General features: G+C 36.8%; 1 protein-coding gene across 2 annotated transcripts in view; it reads left to right on the top strand.

Annotated features, from left to right (window-relative positions):
• The first annotated feature begins 408 nt into the window (after positions 1-408).
• The window catches only part of TTF1 (transcription termination factor 1), a 40,637-nt gene continuing 19,998 nt past the window's right edge, over positions 409-21,047 (top strand). The window contains exons 1-8 of one of the 2 annotated variants that reach the window (XM_012553975.3): positions 409-546; positions 7,923-8,065; positions 9,285-12,104; positions 13,144-13,361; positions 14,217-14,402; positions 16,456-16,534; positions 17,823-17,953; positions 20,042-20,279. In XM_012553975.3, coding sequence (XP_012409429.1) covers positions 9,292-12,104; positions 13,144-13,361; positions 14,217-14,402; positions 16,456-16,534; positions 17,823-17,953; positions 20,042-20,279 — 3,665 coding nt within the window. In that variant the 5' untranslated portion in view covers positions 409-546; positions 7,923-8,065; positions 9,285-9,291. The remainder of the gene's footprint in view (positions 547-7,922; positions 8,066-9,284; positions 12,105-13,143; positions 13,362-14,216; positions 14,403-16,455; positions 16,535-17,822; positions 17,954-20,041; positions 20,280-21,047) is intronic. The other variant, XM_023494315.2, reaches the window with a different exon arrangement.

Below are 21,047 nucleotides of genomic sequence, written 5' to 3'. Positions count from 1 at the left end.
GGTTAACTGTACTTCAATATAATTGGTTTCCTATGTATTTATTATTATTATTATTATTATTTTAGGGATTTAAAAGCATAATTCTGAGGGGGCTGGCCAGAGACTCAAGGCATCAAAAAAAAAAAAAAAAAAAAAGCCCCCGTAGTAACGGGATTACGGTGGGCACAGCGTGCCTGGTCCACATACAGGTTTCTAGCCAGGTCTGTGAAGGCAGACATGACAACTGACGTCAGTCTGCTTGAAAGCATTTGTCCCATCCCCTTAGGAGGGAACGCACGGCGCCAGTCACTGAACTTCCCTCTGACTCCTCCAGGCCGGCTTTCCCGCCAGTTAGGATGCTTTTAAATAGCGTCCTCCGTTGCCACGGCAGCAACACGCGGCCTGCTGGGAGGGACACCGGAAAGGAGGGTAAGTTTCCAGCGACTTCCGCTTGATCACTTCCTGGAGAGAGCGAAAGCTGGTCTAGGTTAGCGACCACCTCGCCGAAGTAAGTTGGGCAGTATTTCTGTACCTTTGGCGGGGGCCCGAGGACCGAGCACGTTGGAAGTGAGTAACTGCCGTCTTTTCGGGCCGAGGGGGGCGCCCTTGGGATCAAGTATCTTCCATGGTTCTTTTCTCCTTTTGAGGGTAGGAAGGTGTGTGAGGGGGTGCTCTGGGAGCGTAGTGCGATGAAAGGAGCCCGGTCCCGCGGGGCCGGGCTCCCGGGGTCCCGCCCCAGCCCTATCACTCACTGGTCACATGACCGACACGGAAGTCACTCTCCCCGTTCTGGCCCTCATTTCGTTGATCCCTACAGTTTCGAGCGGTCAGGGACCTTACAATGTCATGTGGTCCAACCCCTTGGACTACAATGTCTGTCTTCGTTCCTAGGGAATTCGACGTGTATGTGACTAGGAAAAATAAGAGCTAAATCTTATATAGCATCTGCTGTGAGCCAAGGACGGTCTAAATGCCTTACAATTATTATCTCATTGGGGGTAGTAATGGCGGCCACTAATTATAATAAATTATACATATAATTATAATATTTACTTTTTTTTTTCACCTACTCTGTCAGACACTGCTATTTGCTTCTCAGTTACTGTAGAAATAGTAACAGCAGCAGCAACTAGCAGGCACTGGGCAAAGGGCTTTACAATTATTGTTTCATTGGGGGTAGTAATGGCGACCACTAATTATAATAAATTATACATATAATTATAATATTTACTTTTTTTTTTCACCTACTCTGTCAGACACTGCTATTTGCTTCTCAGTTACTGTAGAAATAGTAACAGCAGCAGCAACTAGCAGGCACTGGGCAAAGGGCTTTACAATTATTTATTTCATTGGGGGGTAGTAATGGCGACCACTAATTATAATAAATTATACATATAATTATAATATTTACTTTTTTTTTTCACCTACTCTGTCAGACACTGCTATTTGCTTCTCAGTTACTGTAGAAATAGTAACAGCAGCAGCAACTAGCAGGCACTGGGCAAAGGGCTTTACAATTATTGTTTCATTGGGGGGTAGTAATGGCGACCACTAATAATTATATATTATTTATTTTATATATTATTATTAATTATTAATATAATGCATATTAATATATTATTAACCATGATATTATATATTGTATATAATAATTTATATGTAATTATAATATTTACCTTTTTTTTCACCTACTCTGTCAGACACTGCTATTTGCTTCTCAGTTACTATAGCAGTAAGTAATAGCAGCAGCAACTAGCAGGCACTGGGCAAAGGGCTTTACAATTATTCTCTTATTTGACCCTTGCCTTCTGGGAGGTAAGTGCTATTGAACTCATTTTACAGATGAAGGAACGAAGCAAATATAGGATAAGAGACTAATCCAGCTGGTGAGCATGAAACTCAGATTCCCCAGTCCACACTCATCTTTCTTTCTACTGTGTTACCTAGGTAGCTAAATACCTGTCCTCCCTCTTCCTCAGACTCACAGTCTGTCTGCACCTTCACTCCACCTCAGCCCTACACAGAGATGGTCATTGTCATAGATTTAGAATGGAAAAGGATATTAGGGATCATACTTATCTTCATTTTACAGATGAGGAAATTGAGGCCCAGAGATGTTAAGTGATTTCTCAGAATAGTAAATGGTGAAGGTGGGATTCCAACCCAGTCCTTTGACTTAAAATCTGGCATATATAGTCATGGTCCAAATAGTTATTGGACTCTGATACTATAACCCCTTTGTGTTATCTCAATTTATTATCCCATCTCTGACCATACTTCCTTCCTTTCAAAGTATAATCTATGTTTGACTTAATTATACATAATCAACAATTTTTGAACTACTTCCTCATCCTGTGAATAATCACATTTTCAAAGCTGTTAGAGAAAATCATCCTCTCATATTGACTGAATTTACTACAGATTTCTGGTTATTAATTGCAGTGCATCCCCACTCCTGAAGTTTTTTTTTTTTTTTTTGTTATGCCACAATTCTCTTATTGTCCTGACTCGATTTCCCTAATTGTTCTGCCTCAGTTTACAATTGTTCTGCTCAATCCTGCAAAACTTTCCCTTCTTCTTAATCAGAATATTTGATAAGGATAAAAGATCTTATATTTTAAAATATCAGAATGCCTCTCCCCATCTTTGGGATTCATCCCCCCATTATGTCATCCCATCTCAGGTGGCTCACCCCACCCTGTCAGAATCCTTTTGCCACTCTCAGCACACTGACTCCGCCCCTGCCTCAATCTACTCCCTGCGCTGAGCCCTGTATATATGTCATTGAGAACTCACATTGTTTGCTGGATTCTTGGAGACATAGTCTCATTCAGCCCTGGGACCAAACAATGGATGCATTTGGTCTCAGTAAATCTCTCCCTTTTAACTAAATTATTAAATACTCTCAAATCTCTATCTTGCCTCAGTTTCTCTGGCATTACATTTTATTCTTTTTAACTGTTTCACTTTTTACACAGCAGTTACTGCAACATTTTTTTCCCTCAAAATTGCCAATTCCATAGGCCTTTCCTACTTTATTGGAAATTTAGCTCATTTGTGTAAACTTTTACTCTTCTTCCTTACTAAAACCCCTTGTACTTTATCCCATTCTTTTTTCCTGTGTTCCAAGAACAGTGGTAGAGATTATTAAAGCTAACTTCTTTGGGGTTCTTGATCTTTTCCCATAGTAATTTTCTCTTTTCTGTCATTTTCAAGTCCTTCTGTTATTGTTCAGTTATTTCAGTCTCATCTGATTGACTCTTTGTGACCCTATTTGGGGTTTTCTTAGCAAAGATGCAGGGGTGGTTTGCCATTTCCTATTTCATGTCAGTTTACAGAAGAGAAAACTGAGGCAAACAAGGCTAAATTGATGCGGGAAAGATTCCAATCTTTGATTCCCAACCCCCCCCTAGCTAATGTAAATTACCCTTTGACTCACAAATCCTGGTTCCTTTGAATTCCAATAGAAGATCCGGACCTGTCCCAGCCCCACCCGGATCTGAGCCAACTTTGGGGCTACACCCCAAAGCCCCTGGAGCTAAGTCTCCGACTTAAAAGGGCCACACTGGGAACCCCTCTTTGCAGAGATTCCAAGCATGGTAGCCATGTGAGCACCCTCTGTCCAGTGTCCTCCTTGTCTCTACCTTCACCTATCTCCTACTTCTAGACTCAATAATAAACCTCTTTTATCAATCTAGCTCTCCGGGCCAATAAATGCTTTTATTGGGAATTCGCGCCGCTACTAGACCTCACATACTGCCGTATCCTTGCGCCGAATCCAAGGGGGTTGCAGGGGAACTCTGTTTGACTCCCTGTACCCCAAACCTGCCACTAGACCTTAACTAAACCCTAATTTCATTTAGGTACCCCAAATCTACACCTCAACAAAATGACTTCCAGGGTCACACAGTAAGTGTCTAAAGCTGGGTTTTAAACTCAGGAAGATAGTCTTTCTAATTCCAGGCCCAACACTATCCATTTAACCACACTGCCAATTAGCACAACTATCCAAATCCTTCTCATTATGATACTGTGGTTCCTTTTGGGGACATCACCATCCTTCTAGTCCTCCAGGTTTTCCATGTTGGGATGATCTTTGATTCTTCCCTCGCTTAACTCTATGATGTTACTTGCCATGTGCTTTAAATTGTCCCTCCACAATATCTCTCATATGTTTTTTCTCCTTCCAAACTTCCAAGCCTCTTAATCGATCTTCATGTTCTACTTTTATTCCTTTACATCCCTACTAAATGGATGCATGCTTATTCCTAAAACCCAGATCTGACTACATCACTCTTCTGCCCCTAAACCTATAATGATTCCCTTTTTCCCCTAGGATAAAATACAGAATCCACATCCTTCTTTTACAGCTCTCCAAAAGCTTCCATCTGTCTGTCTAGTTTTTCATATAAGCTTGTTGAGGTCTAGATTTGGGGTACCTAAATTAGGGTTTAGTTGAGGTCTAGTGGCAGGTTTGGGGTATAGGAAGTCAAGCAAAAGCTACCTTGCAACTCCCCTGGATTCCGCGCAAGGATATGGCGGTAAATGAGGTCTAGTAGCAGCGTGAGTCCCCAATCAAAGCATTTATTGGTCCAAGAGCTAGATTGATAAAAGAGGTTTATTATTGGGTTTGGAAGTAAGGAGATAGGTGAAGGTAGAGATAAGGAGGGCACCAGACAGAGGGTCCTCACATGGCTAGCATGTTTGGAATCTCTGCAAAGAGGGGGTCCCAGCATGTCCCTTTTATAATGGGAGATTTAGCTTGAGGGGCTTTTGGGTATAGCCCCAAAGTTGGCTCAGATGCCTATGGGGCTGAAACAGGTTTGGATCTTCTATTGGAATTCAAAGGGACCAGGATTTGTGAGTCAAAGGGCAATTACATTCACTAGAGGGGTTTGGGAATCAGAGATGGGAATCTTTCCCACTTCAAGCTCTCTTTATACACTTTCCTCTCCAATCTAATAGGCCTTCCAACTCTTCCCTACAGGATTCAGTCCTTCTCCCACAATTAAGCTTTTTCCATTACTAGTGCCCCCACCCCACCCATGCTTGAAACATCTTATTTTTTCAATTCCTTTTAGAATTCCTTGTTACTGTTGTTGCTGCTGAGTCATTTCTGACCCTTTGTCACCCTCTATACCATAATATCCTTGAAGTTTTCTTTGCAAAATAACTGAATTGCCATTTCCTTCTTCCATGGATTAAAGCAACAAGAGGTTAAGTCTTTTGCCCAGTGTCTGAGGTTTGGTTTGAATTCAGATTTTCCTCAATCCTGGCCCAACCTCCATCCACTGAGCCTCCTAGCTAGTCTCAAAACACAGCTCCAGGTTCAGGGCCAGACCACTCGAGTGGGAAGCCCCGCCGTACTCCTCGATACCTGTGGGATCTCGGGCAAGCCTCTGTGAGTCTCAGTTTCCACTTCTGCAAAAGGAGGAGAGCTTGGGCTCTCGGTAAACCCACAGGGGGCCCTCCCCTGTCTAGCTTAATCTGCAGCTGGGCCCGCGGGGACTGACGCCGTGCTGGGGAGGGGCACATTAGAGGGTGCGGGGCTGGCCGACTTCTGAACGGGGACCCGGGAAAGGAAGGCGGGAAAACCTTCCGAGTCCCAAGAAGGCAGTGGTGTGGCCTGAACAGCTGCCTCGGTTGCCCATTTGGTTCTGGGCATTCTCTGGGTGCTGGACAGCTCCTGGTCTGGTGGAAGGCCCTGGGGGAGCAGGCAGCCAGCGATGCTGGGGAGGAAGGGGGCGCTGGGTGCTTCGGATCCGAAATCGGGCAGAGCTGGCCGTGTATCCAAGGGCTTTCAGACTTGTAGAGAACCTGGGGGGCCCTACTGTGCTCCTCATCTGACAGAAGACCGCGAAGGCCAAGAGCCCTTCTCAGAGTCCCTTGGATGTACGGCAAGAGCCGAGATTGATCCCGGGTCTCCGGATTTTTTTCCTCTTCTCACCAGTGATTAGTGTGCTCTCTTTGAAATTACTTTTTATTACTTTGTATTCACTAATCTCTTGACATTGTATTCTCCCTTCCCCCACCCTGCATAGACTAAAATCTTTGAGGGCTGAGACTATAAATGCTAGTTGAATTGCCTTTTGTCACACAGCTAGAATTCTAATCAAAGAGCTGAGTTTAAATCTTTGGTCCTCTTACTGTAAATTTTTTTATACTTTCAACTCTGGACTCTTCAGCTTTAGAAAAACTTAAGTAGTTCCTTTTGAATAAAAGGCAAACAAAGGATGATTTAAAGAGCTGTTCAAATAAAATAACCATAAGAAAAAACTTTTTAAATGACAACAGTAGAGATTATCCTCTTTGGGGGCTGGAACTGCCATGAGGAAGTTGTACTCTGAATATAAGAAGAAACTTTTTTAACCCAAGAAGCCCTCAATTTCTTTCACTGCCACTTTTCTCCCCTCCCTTCAATTTGTTGGTATTGTTGAGGTATGGAACCAAATGTTGAGGTGTAGACCACATGTGTTGAGGTCTACATTTGGGGTACCTAAATGAAATTAGGGTTTAGTTAGGTCTAGTGGCAGGTTTGGGGTACAGGGAGTCAAACAGAGTTCCCCTGCAACCCCCTTAGATTCGGCGCAAGGATACGGCAGTATATGAGGTCTAGAAGCGTCGCGGATTCCCAATAAAAGCATTTATTAGCCCAGAGAACTAGATTAATAAAAGAGGTTTATTATTGAGTTTAGAAGTAGGAGATAGGTGAAGGTAGAGATAAGGAGGGCACTGGACAGAGGGTCCTCACATGGCGACCATGTTTGGAATCTCTGCAAAGAGGGGTTCCCAGTGTGGTCCTTTTAAGTCGGAGACTTAGCTCGACGGGCTTTGGGGTGTAGCCCCAAAGTTGGCTCAGATCCGGGTGGGGCTGGGACAGGTCCGGACCTTCTATTGGAATTCAAAGGGACCAGGATTTGTGAGTCAAAGGGTAATTTACATTAGCTAGGGGGGGTTGGGAATCAAAGATTGGAATCTTTCCCGCATCAGTATGGCCTCCCAATTTTACCAGCCACAAATCTCAAATATGCCCCCTTCTCAACTGTGACACTGCTATCACTCTGGAACAAGTTCCCATCAACTTGGACTATTGTAATAGCCAACTGCTGGGGCTGCTTGCTATAAATCTCTCCCAACTCCAATTTATCCTCAATGCTCCTCCCCACCCCAACATCTCCTTGATGAAAGGCTTTCAAAAACCTTCATAATTTAGCCCTCTTCCTCCTCCCCCAATCCATTCTGGTTTCCTTACCTCTTATTCACTGCCATGCACTCTTTGATTCAGTATCTTTGGTTTCCTTAATGTTTCTCAAGCAAAATCATCCATCTTAACTCATTTCTTATGCCTCCCTCAGCTTCCTATTCCTAAAGTGTTTCTCCGGCTCCTGCCTTCCCTGGCCTCCTTCACGTTGCAACAAAAATTCCACCTTCTAAAATCCTATTTCTCTTGATGCTTTTAACATTCATAGGGAAGTTTAGAGAAGAAAGGGTTTGAGAGAGAGATAATTTGAATTCCATTTTTATAGGTCAAGTCTTTTTCATGCCACGTCCCCATCCCTTTGATTCTAGTGTTTTCCCTCTGTGAATTATTTCCTACTTATCCTGTTTGTTGGTGGTTTGCTTCGTCTTCCCCATAACACCACACAAACTCCTTGAAGACCAGAACTGCTTTTTTGCCTCTTTTTGAATCCACAGCACTTAGCATAGTATCTGCCACAGAGTAGTCACTTAATAAGTAAGTGCTTCTTGACTGACAAGACTGAAGTGGACTGCTTTAAGACTTAGTAAGTTTGCCAGTCCAGGAAAAAGTCAAAGTAAAGGTTAGTGACCATTTGTTGAATCTGGAATGTCTGTATCAGATTGGGTTTTGTAGGAGATGGTCTTTGAGATTCTTAACAACTTTGCATTTTCTCTGTGTTTTTAATAGTCTTTCTCATTTGCAGATGTGATGGAGATAGACTTAAATATGATAATCTAGGAGCCACTTCCCCAGAAGCACAGAGATATTTGGAAGGAATAGAAGCCAAGGTTCCTGTTAACTATTCTCATCATTAGATGTGCCCAATTTCACCAATGTTAGGAAGTTGTAAGTATGAGAAGCCCTATTTCATAAATAATTGGATATTTTCTGTGCCTTTTTAGCATTCTAATACTGAAAACACAATTTGTTTTTGCCATCATTATTAATAGTCATCATCACTGTCATTAATCAGAAAATTCTTAAGGTAGTCTGTTCTTTGCTAGAAAAAAAATGACAAAAACTTTCAGTAGTTTAGTGGATAGAGGGCTGGATTTTGAGTCAGAAAAACTTGGTTTCAGTCTTTTTTTCTTGCATACTTACTAGCTCTATGACCTTAGGCAATTTATTTAAGCTCTTTAGGCTCCAGTTCCCTCTAAAATGAGACATTTGGACTTCACAAATTAAGGTCTTTTTGAACTCTGAATTCCATCTTATGCTTCTTTTTTTTTTTCACTTGACGTACTTTCTCCCCGATGCAGCTTTTAGCCTCTTTGTATTTTATGCAGTGATTTTCCTTGAACTGCTCTGGCCAGAAATAATAATCACCCTGTTGTTACCTGATAATCCTTTCTGAATTTCATGTAAAATAAGCGTACAAGTTATCACTGGCTCTTTACTTACCTTTTAAACTTGGATCTGCTACAGATTATATTCTATTATCAAATCTCTTATGTTTTCACAAGATATACCACAACAAGACTTTTATGGAAGCATTTGCAGTATGTATGAAAAATTAGTTCATTTACAGAATATATCTTATGATATCTGAAAATGAGATGCAATAAAACCACTAGAAATTTTTTTCAAAGGAGCATAAGGAATGGGCTAGGAAGTATTTCACATTTTATGTAGAGAATATCTATTTAAACTTCAAAATATTGAAAATCACTCCAACTTAAATGGATTAAATTCTTACTATGAGGTTCTTCACTCTATTATAGAATTGGGTATCACGTGGGCCATGTTTTCATTTGAACACAATATAACCCCTCCAACCCTTGACTTTGTAGGAAAGAAGGGTAAACTATAGGGATATTGGTGGATCTGTGAACTCTCTTGTATTGAAATTCCAGTCGTAAGGCTATCTTGTGACAATGGAGAGTAAGGATATATTGCAATAAATCTTAATTGTATAAATAAGACAGTGTAACAAACCTTGATTCTGGAGTCATGTCACAATGAAGTCTCATTTTATTGTCACCATTTCTTCATATGATAAATGAATCTGTTTTGCAAAAATCTTTTCATTTGCGTTAGCTTACTTCATTAAAATGTTTCATTGTAGGCACAAAATGGATGAAGAATCTGGCATATTTCCAATTGATACTCCAGATTTTGTGAAGAAAAAACACAGAGAAAGCTCCTCAACTGGGGAAAAGAATAAAGAGTTTAACAGGAAAGATCTCAATGACTCTGTCCTGCTGTTTGGTGAACATTCTCCTAGGCCTACTGATGAAGCAGATTCCCAATTCCCCAGTTCTACTTGTATCAGCTCAGAAATCTGCAATGATAATGAAATCCTAAGGAATGCCACTTCACTCAAAAAAAGAAAAAAGGAAAGTATAGTCACCTGTGATATACAGGAGGAAATGGGAGTAATATGTGTCCTTGTAGACAAAGAAAACATTGAAAATATGGAAAGGGAGAACTTTAGAAAAGATGTTGATATTGTTTATGTAGATATGAAAAAAGGGAAAGAGCTGCCAAAATCAAATGAAAAAGACGAATTACATTCAACTTCTGAAGCTGATAAAAATGAGTTAGAAGATCCAGATCACAAACTTAAGGACAGACTCCATGAAATCAGTAATAAGAAGGGAAATTTGAGTGATAGACAGAAAAGCTCTCACGAGAGCTTTTGTTCCCAAGAGCAAGGAGCCACCTTTTGTTTAGAAAGAGAGGGTGAGATTAGGAAACCATTAGTATCTACTGATATAATGAGACTGTCAAACTCCAAGAACAAAAGGAAAAGATCTTTAAGTAAAAACCATACGAAATCTAAGGATATTTTCTTGTCTGATGAAAACCTTGTCACTATGAACACCAGTGGAACACAAATGATTGATGAAGTTAGTGCATTAGAAAATGATAGAACCCTTGAAGAAGACAGAGTGAAATCTGTCAAGAAAAAGAAAAAAAAGGAAAAGGCCTTACCTGACAGTGATCAGATATCTGCCAATGATTTTTCAGTGCCCAGTGTGAGCTCTGCAGATGACCAGATGAAAACAGGTGGTAGTGTTAGTAATGTGGAGACTCTGGAGAGTAATGGCACCCTCAGAGAAAGCAATACAGAATTAGTCAGAAAAAAGAAAAAGAAGCAGAAGACTTCATCTAAAAATGTTCAAGCAGTCGCTGACAATTTTTCAGTTTCTGAGATAAAATGTGTGGATATGCCTACTGACCAAGCAGTTGAGATTTTGGAGGGTGAAAGCCCGTTCAGTAATAGTAATGTGGAATCTATCAGGAAAAAGAAAAAAAAGAAAAAGACTTCAAATAAAAATGATATGGTATCTATGAATGAGTTTTCAGGGCCAGATATAAATTCTACAGATATACCATCCAATAGTATGAATAATGTTAAGACTATAGAAGATGACAGCACCTTCAATGAAAGCAATATGGAATCCATAAGAAAAAAGAAAAAGAAGCAAAAGACTTCATCTAAAAATGATAGCACAACTGCCATTAACTTTTCAGTGCCAGAAATGAGTTCTATGGATATGTCTTCTGACCAAATCAAAGTGATTGATACAGTTAATTGTAGCACTGAGACCCTGGAGGGTAATAGCACCTTTGTGGAAACTGTCAGAGTAAAGAAAAGAAAGAGAAAGATTTCGAATACAAATAAGCAGGCATCTACTGATTTTTCAATGCCATCTGACCAGATGGAAGAAAGTAGTATTAATGTTGAGACTTTGGGGGATGGTAGCACATTTAATGACATTGGGGAATCTATCAGGAAAAAGAAAAAGAAGCAAAAGACTTCCACTGAAAATGATCAGACACCTGCTGGTGACTTTTCAGCATCTGGTCCAGGCTTTGTGGATAAGCCTTCTGAAGATATGAACATGGAGAATCAGATTAATAACACTGAGACTCTGAAGAATGATAGTACCCTTATTGGAAGTATGGAGAAATCTATCAGAAAAAAGAAAAAGAAGCAAAAAGCCTCATCTAAAAATGATCAGGCACCTGATGATAACTTTTCAGTACCTCATACAAACTCAATGGATATGTTTTCTAAAGAAGACCAAATGAAAACAGATGATAGTGTTAACACTGAGAGTGTGAAGGGTGATACCACCCTTAGTGAAAGCAATTTGGAAGCTATCAGGAAAAAGAAAAAGAAGCAAAAAACTTCAGCTAAAAATGTGCAGGGACCTACTGATGACTTTTCAGTACTTAGTCCAAGCTCTCTGGATAGATCTTGTAACTATATGAAAACAAATAAGATTAATAACACTGAGGTCCTGGAGAGTGATAGAACCTTTATTGAAAGCAATGGGGAATATATCCGGAAAAAGAAAAAGAAGCGAAAGTCTTCTAACAAAGAACATGAACTTCCTGAAGACTTTTCAGCTCCTGGAGTGAACTCTGTGACTGACCCTTCTGACCATGTAGAAATGGATAATAGGTTTAACCCTGAAACTGTGGAGGGTGAGAGCAATAGGAAGTCTGTCAAGAAAAAGAAAAAAAAGCAAAAGTCTTCAGATGAAAATGAGCAGACCCTTACTGATGACTTTTCAGTACCTGGTCAAAACTCTGTGGATGGGCCTTCTGACCATGTGAAGACAGATGGTGATGTTAACAATACTGACATTTTGGAGGGTGAAAGTGGTCTTAATGAAAGCAGTATGGAATCTGGAAGAAAAAAGAAAAAAAAAACTTCAACTAGAAAAGATCAAGCACCTATGGATGACTTTTCAGTTCCTGGTACAAGCTCTATAGCATTACCTTCCGGCCAAAAAGAAATGGTTCACAGAACTGATAATGTGATGAATTCAGAGAGTGATAGCACTCTTCATGAGAGAGTAAAAGACACCAGGAAAAGGAAAAAGAAAGAATCTTGCTCAGAAAAAGGAAGTATAGAAACTGAAGAAAAAAGGTAATATTGGGATCTTTAGCTTTGACATCATTTTCTTTTTTTTTTTTTTTTAATTTTTATTACTTTTTTTACTTTTTATTGACAGAACCCATGCCTGGATAATTTTTTTACAACATTATCCCTTGTACTCACTCTGTTCCAACTTTTCCCCTCCCTCCCTTCAGCTTTGACATCATTTTCATATTAGTTCTGCTACTTTTATCATTATTTTAGAATCTTCCTTTAACTCAAGGTTGCTTTAAGTGCCATATGATTCTCTTCTTTGTACATTTGTCTCCTGTCTTTTCATGACCCTATTTGAGGGTTTCTTGGCATAGATTCTGAGCTGATTTGCCATTTCCTCTTCCACCAAGGAGGCTAATCTAAACAATGTTTGGAATGCTAGAGTCCATAAAATTGAATTTTATTACCAAGAAAACAAAATTGCAAGATAGAATTTTTATTCATGATTATAACCAACTTTGTGTGATTTGATTGGCTTATTAGTAGATAATGACACTAAAAATTTTTTTTTTACTTTTGAGCATTTACTTCTAATTTTATAGAACTCAAAAGTTTTCTTCCAAGTTTTACCTAGCTTATATATTTACAAAGTTCTGATGGTTTGAAATGATTATTTAGAGGAGTTCATTTAGAAAATAACCACTAGGATTTCTTCCCTCACCAGACATTTATTAGTCATAGTCTCATCAAGCTATTTATCAAATGTATGGAGAAAGACCTTTAGATCCCAGAATGACCTGGGCATAAAATTTGCACAGGAACAAGCCTCTATTTACTGTAGGTTCCTATGTTTGTACATTCCTACTACTGTATACCTTCTTTGAAATGAATGGCTCTGTTCCCTCCAAACTAGTGGAGGAATAAACCTCTTTAAAGTACACCTTTAATAGTTACTAGCTACAATAAGTAAAATAGAAAATTTCATTTTGCAGAAGCATTAATCTACCCTGAAGTGAGGGAGTTACATTAAGCAAATGGTTAAAAGATGCTTAAATAGATGGTATTAATGCAGATTCATATTTTTTTCATTTCTTAGGTTAGTATCTACAAATGAGGAAAGAAGGAACCTGGAAGAAGCTGAAGATTCAGATTTGGAAAATATGTCTGAAGATTTGCTAGATCTAGATGTTGATTTGGATACTGCAGTGAAAAAACTCCAAGAGTTTATTCCTAATGTGAAGGAAAGGGCACCTGGTACAGTGAAACGAATGTATAGGGATGACTTGAAACGGTTTCAGCAATTTAAAGAACAAGGTGAATTTATTTTGTAAGAAAGTTAGAATCATTAACAAGGGGAAAATTTTATACCTAAGGCAATATGATAGATTATGTACTAAAAATCAGCAAAACTCTGGATTTGCCAAGTAAATGAAAGAGGAGGAAATATAACAGACACCTAGAATGTCACCTTGTCTTATGCTTTTATTATAAGATAAAGTCTTTTTTTTTTTTTTTTTTGAGGTCCAATCAGATTTTTTATTTTTTTTTTCCCATTATTTTCTTTTTATTTAATAGCCTTTTATTTACAGGTTATATGCATGGGTAACTTTACAGCATTAACACTTGCCAAACCTCTTGTTCCAATTTATCACCTCTTACTCCCCCCCCCCCCAGATGGCAGGATGACCAGTAGATGTTAAATATATTAAAATATAAATTAGATGCACAATAAGTATACATGACCAAAACGTTATTTTGCTGTACAAAAAGAATCAGACTCTGAAATATTGTACAATTAGCTGGTGAAGGAAATCAAAAATGTAGGTGGGCATAAATATAGGGATTGGGAGTTCAATGTAATGGTTTTCAGTCATCACCCAGAGTTAAGATAAAGTCTTATACACTGCCTTACATATAATATGAGTTTTGATATGGATACAGCATATCCAGAGCTTAGCCCATTTTTAAGCCAAAACCTAAACTACATGCCTTAGCATCAACTTTATTTCCCTTCTACTACCTTCACAGTGTTTATTATTACTGGTTTTATGTATCTGGGGATTTATTATGAAAGTAGCAAAGTAATTAAATTGTTCAAAGAAAGTTGTTAGGAAGACTAATTTGGAAAATTTTTATTTAACAAAAGGTGTTTATATTTTGAAATTCCAGGTATTCCTATTAAATTTGGCAAGTTTTCTGCAAAGGAAAATGAACAATTACGGGAAAATGTAGAAAATTTTTTATCATTGACTGGAATTGAGACTGCAGATAAGTTGCTGCATACAGACAGATATCCCGAAGAGAAATATGTTATTACGGACTTAAAAAGAAAGCACCAATTTAGATGCCATATTGGTAAGTTGAATATTCTGATTTCTTAATTAGCTGTCTGTATTTCTTTAAACTGTATTTTTGCTAATATTTCCATAGGATTTCTTAGCATATTCGCATCCTGCAGCTCTCATAATCCTTGCCATGACATAATTTTATACATGTCTATACATGTGTATTTACGTATACATCACTCTACATATAATATCTATAACACACTAGTTCATTGTCATTTGGTTTGGTCCCTGGCTTTGCTGGCTGAGAAATTGGATTTTGTCAGTTGGCGTAATGATGGCCAATGCTTTGGTTACTGTTGCATATTGACCAAAATCATTTGAAATAATTGTATAAACAGTACTTAAGATCTTTCTATTTTCACAATAGGATAATCATTAAAGACCTGGTTAGGGCAGACCTGCTGCTTCTGTTGTCAGTAATTTATTATACTCTGTGCCTTGGCATCCTAGTAAAACCAGAATTTTTCTAAATCATTTCCTCTTTTAAGATTGTACAGTTTTCATCTATTTATCCTGAGAAGTAAAGCTGGCAAACATCTCTGAATATTCAGATCTTCTGAAAAGTTTTCTCAATAAGAAAACCACTCAAGAAATTAAATTAATATTAGCAGGTTGTTTAATGGATATAAGTACATTCAAGGTGAAGAAAATCAAATGGCCTCATGAGAGAACCTTGTGCACTTAGCTCCTTTAAAGAATTGTGCCTGCCCATTTGGCTGAACTGATTATGTGCTGACTGCAGGAAAATATAGAAAATACTAAGAAATCTATGATTTTGAATTGACCAGGCAAATTGTACATTTGATTACTTTCTTTTCCCTCTTTAATATCTTTTCCAAACTAATTATAACCCCCTTTCAAGTTAGAAATTGAGTCATATGATTTTTTTCTATATTCTTTTACAATGTTCAGTGCTGAATAAATCAATTCATGAATTATCAAATATTTGGCTTTTAAGTAGTCATTCTCTTTCATTCTCAGGTGATAATGATTATGATTAGTTTCTATATCTTTTAACTCTTTTCATATTGTAAAGATTAGTACTTTTTTCTCTATTTCCATTTTTTAGTCTCATTTATTGATGTCTTTCGCACCTTATCAAATTGTAGGAATCCTCTCTGAGGAAATATTGGAATATATACTGTTATAGAAAATCTGTCTTTAATTCAAGCAGGATAATTTTGGAACTTTGAATACAAAACAGATGAAAAAAGTGAATTACTTATGGAATTTTTCGGATCATTCAACAATTCAGCAAATATTGATTAAATACCTACTATATGTCAGACACTGCTGTGCTACTGGTTTGGGCACATTGTTATGACACAGATAATTTACCTCTAATAAAGAGAGATGAGAAAAAAAGGAGAAACATTGATCAAATTAAGCCATGTAGTACTTCACTAGCTTTGAAAATTACAGCTTGTAAAACATTCTGTAGGAAAGTAGAATTGTTTTCTCAGATTGTATTATAATCCTTTCTTAGCTTTCTAGACATTTCTATTGAAAAGTACTGGCTTGGACGTGGCCCTCTTCAATAATGAGATGAACCAAATCAGTTCTAATAGAGCAGTAATGAATTGAACCAGCTACACCCAGTGAAAGAACTCTGGGAAATGAGTATAAACCACTCCATAGAATTCCCAATCCCTCTATTTTTGTCCACCTGCATTTTGATTTCCTTTACAGGTTAATTGTACACTATTTCAAAGTCCAATTATTTTGTGCAGCAGAATAACTTTATGGACATATATATGTATATTGCATTTAACATATATTTTAACATATTTAACATGTATTGGTCAAACTGCCATCTGGGGGGGAGGGGAAAGAGGGGAAAAATTGGAACAAAAGATTTTGCAATTGTCAATGCTGAAAAATTACCCATGCATATATCTTATAAATAAAAAAAACTATAATAATAATTTTTTAAAATTAAAAAACAAAAAAGTACTGACTTAAGATATTTTATAGTTGTGGCTTGGTTTTATACTTTTCGCTTCCTGAAAATACCTTTTAAAAAAATGTCTTTAGATAACTACTTTTCTTTCTGGTTTTAGGTGAGGGTATTCCCCGGCCATGGAAATTAGTATATTATAGAGCAAAAAAAATGTTTGATATCAACAACTATAAAGGCAGGTAAGAAAAATATCTTAGCAGTTACATTCAGAAAGTTTTAAGATCCTCTGTGATGACACTTTTTTAAAGCCTCCTTTCAAAAATTGAAATATATTTCCATAAATATTTGTGCATAAAAATGCCCCAAAAATGTATTTTTTCATATATGACATATAAAGGTATATTAAATATTAAGATTTTTTTAAAGTTTTGTTAATATAGAATACTCTCTTTGAATATGGAGCTGTATAATAATAGATGATGTTTTATTTTCTGAACACTGGGGTAGAATGTATATAGGACATTTAAATATAGTCTTTGGAATTCTTTCTTTGCTATTACTCTAATTAAACATAGTAATTGTGATTAATACAAAGAATGTTTTTTGATAATGCTAACTTTTGAGCAGATAAATAAATCTCTCCAGGCAGTTTATTTATGACTAAAAAAAAATGTAAGGATGAATTTTAGAATAAAATCATTTGTGTTATGAAATCATCCAAAAGTTCCCTAGTGAAAAATCTTATCTTTCATGTCAGAATCTTATTAATAATAGTAGAAAGAGCACTAGAGTTGAAGTCAAAAGACCTGAGTTTGCTTCTTTATTTTTGGATTAAGTCCATTTTTGGCCCTGTGTTTCTTATCCTATAAAATGAGAATTTGGCTAAGTGATCTCAAAAGTCTCGAGATCTTATGAAGCTGTAAAAGGCTTTCTAGTTTAGGGTATTATTTGTATTGTTAGAAAATAATCATAATAATATTGAGAATATTTTTTAGTTAATATAGAATTGCGATAATATTAATATAATTATTTATTACATATAGTAATGTTATAGTAATAACATATAGTAATAATAATGTAGTTAATATAATATAATAGTATTTTTCTTAGTGTTGTATAAAAATGTTGTATATGACCATGAGTAGACAAAGCTCTTAACTTTTCTTAACCTAAATAACTAAGACTGTAAATTAGAATTAGTGGAGGAAGTTCCTACAAAGATAAAATCACAAATTCTTGACTCACAGGCATAAAATAATTTTAACTTTGAGTGGAAATGTAGAATCTTAATGTTTGAAGAAATTTTAGAGTTTCTCTAACCCAACCCTGTTATTTTGTTGAATAAAATTGAGACACCAAAAGTCCTATCTAATGTTACCCAGAGCTAGTTGTTGGCAGAATTGCAATTGGAACCCAGATGTGTTTTACTTTACATTTTAACATTCTGTAATAGTAAGAAAATATTTTAAAGTCCATTGATCTTATATTTATAATCTGCTCACAATGATTGTACTTCTTCTTCCTTAGATATAGTAAAAAGGACACTCAGAAGTTAAAGAAGTACCAGTCCATTCATGGAAATGATTGGAAAAAGATTGGTGAAATGGTGTCCCGCAGTAGCCTCTCTGTGGCACTGAAATTCTCCCAAATTAGCAATAGTAAGTGACATGTAACTTCTGCTTTAAAAATAAGTCAGACTGAAGGGACCTGTATGTGCAAGAATGTTTGTGGCAGCCCTCTTTGTAGTAGCCAGAAACTGTAAACTGAGTAGATACCCATAAATTGGAGAATGGCTGAATAAATTGTGGTATATGAATATTATGGAATATTATTGTTCGGTAAGAAATGACCAACAGGATGATTTCAGAAAGGCCTGGAGAGACTTACATGAACTGATGCTGAGTGAAATGAGCAGGACCAGGACACTTCAACAACAATACTATATGATGACCAGTTCTGATGGACCTGGCCATCCTCAGCAATGAGATGAACCAAATCAGTTCTAATGGAGCAGTAATGAACTGAACCAGCTACACCCAGAGAAAGAACTCTGGGAGATGACTAAGAACCATTACATAGAATTCCCAATCCCTATATTTTTTGCCCCTCTGCATAAAGTCAGACTAATGAAACTGTACTTCAGATATCTGAGCTGGCTGCTATAAAACTATTTTTTTTTTGTTCTATTTATTTTTCATGAGCATTCTTGAATATTGATTTATTTCTTTTCTTGATATAAACTTGATGATAAATATTGGAAATCTATTAAATTGTGCCCTATGAATCAGTTTGGACTATTTTTCTCCCTTGTTAACTGAGAAATAGTGATGGGAGTGATACGTGTAGAAATATTATTTTCTTGTTGAAATTTGTTATTTGAATAGCTAAATATTTGAAACTTAGCAGTAAGTACTACAAAATTTTATTAGTGATTCTTTTGTCCTTGAATATTGCATAGGGGGTATTTGGCTGAGGATTCAGGGCTGTTGTGTTTTTGTGATCCAATGTTTGGCCTTTCTTTTATATAGTTAGGGAGTTTATTTAAGTGATGATTAGGTTCTAAGAAAAGTGTTTTAAATCTTCCTTACAACAAAGGACTTCTTGATTTCTACAGAAAAGAGGTATTGTCTTCGGTTAGAAAGGTGCTACATTATATATTCGTAACAAAAGTTGACAAACTATCAGATAGGATCTTCCCCCCCCCCCCCCATAAAACAAACACTGCTATCATTGTGTTCAACTATTTTTTTATTCAAAAAATTATTATATTAATAAACATAATTATATTTTCTTATATTGAAATGAACAGACATTGCTATTGCTAATGTAAAGTGAGGAAAAATCATTAACTCTTTTAAAAAATAATAAATTTCTGGCTTTAAAATCCTTTAAATTCTATAACATAACTGTATTTTCCATAGTTATTACCTTTAGTTCTTTTTACATAAATATACTCTTATCCTATAACTCCTTAGGGAGAGGAACTAAACCTGACATTTTGTTTGTGTAAGGAACATCTAGGCCAGGAAACTTTCTCCACTAATGCACTCATAATCTTTGCAGCTTAGAATTACATAGAGCACCGAAAGAGAAAATAATTTGTGCAGGGTGCTAATTCCTAGAGTTGCATTTTTGTTTAGTTGTGATTTATGTTGTGATTATGAGTCATGATTCCTGATTCAGCTATCCATGCAGAACGATGCTTTCTTGTTTGACCTGTGATTTCGTTGTTGTGGGTAACTTCCCACTAGTAGAAAACATCCTCTCCCATTGTAGATCAATGGGATTATCTGTTCTTCAGCTTTAGAGTTTGAGAGCTGCCCAGTCAGTAAAAAAAATCAGGTAACTTGTATCAATCAAAGAGCTTTTATTATGTAATTGCAAACACTGTGCTGAACTCTGGAGACTGAAAGGAAGGTGGTCTCTTCTCTCAAGGAGCTTTCGGTGTAATGGGAAAGATAACATGAAAACAACTATGCACAAACAAAACATATAAAGGATAAATTAGGGATAAGCTATAGGGGGAAGATACTTCCATTAAGGTTTTCTGAAGATGCTGAGATATTACCCAGGATTTGAAGGAAGCCAGGAGAGACAGGAAGTAGAAAAAGAAAAGAAAGTACCCCAGGTATGGGAACAGCCAGTGAAAATGTCTAAAGTCTGGAGTGTGTATTGTAGACAGGAGTTGATTCTGAGGCTGGCTATCTGTCCACTGAGTCACATTGCCTCTTTTCCTATGTCCATAGAAATCAATCATGGTCCTTGGAGTAAAGCAGAAACTCGGAGACTAATTAAAGCTGTTGAAGAAGTGATTCTAAAAAAGCTGTCACCAAAGGAAGTGGAGGACATAGATTCTCGTCTCCAAGAAGACAGTTCCCCAGAATCTTTATCAATTTTGCGGAAACAGCTCTACAAGGGTATATCCTGGGTAGAAGTAGAAGCCAAAGTAGAAACAAGAAATTGGATGCAGTGTAAAAGTAAGTGGTAAGTTTTAAGATTTTTCTCATATTCCATCACCTTCATTCCCAAATAGATCTTACCTTTCTCTCCTATCCCAAAAAAACTATTATTTGTAACAAAGAATTTTTAAAAGTAGATTAGAAAAACCACCCAATGTATCAGTGCGATTCTGACAGTGTACCTCATCATTCCAACATGTCTGTTGAATATAGATGCAAATATAAAATAAGTCAGAAGTTTGTGAGGCTTAAAAATTTTTTTTTAGAATAAAGTCTACATATAGGAAATGAAATTCTAAGGAAAGATAACAAAAATAAATTGAAAATGTATTAAAAAAAACAAAAATCTGTAAAGAGAAATGGAATAATATAGTACTAGAAGTATTTCAGGGGAAAATATGATTAAAAAGAACTTTATCATCTAAGAATAAGTATTTGTTATGGCTTCCTAATTGGTACCTTGTGAAGTTGATGCTTTATTTAGGTTTTAGGAAAAGAGAAGGCAAAGTGTTACATTGACCTTATTAAAAATCATTGGGGCAGTTAGGTAGGATAGTGGATATAGCACCAGCCCAGACACTTAACATTTCCTGGCTGTGTGATCCTGGGCAAGTCACTTAACCCCAATTGTCTTAGCAAGCAATAAACAAATTAATAAATAAAAAGTCACCAGTTTAAAGTTTTAACTTTTCCTATTTCCTGTTAGCCTTAAGAATAAAGAATATACATATATAGCTATTCCAGGTCCAATATGGGTTGAATATCTTACCAGACAACAACAATAATAATGATT

This window comes from Sarcophilus harrisii, chromosome 2, assembly GCF_902635505.1.
Source record: "Sarcophilus harrisii chromosome 2, mSarHar1.11, whole genome shotgun sequence".
Taxonomy (NCBI): Eukaryota; Metazoa; Chordata; class Mammalia; order Dasyuromorphia; family Dasyuridae; genus Sarcophilus; species Sarcophilus harrisii.
Note: the sequence above shows the minus strand (reverse complement) of the source record. Positions and strands in the feature narration are given on the sequence as shown.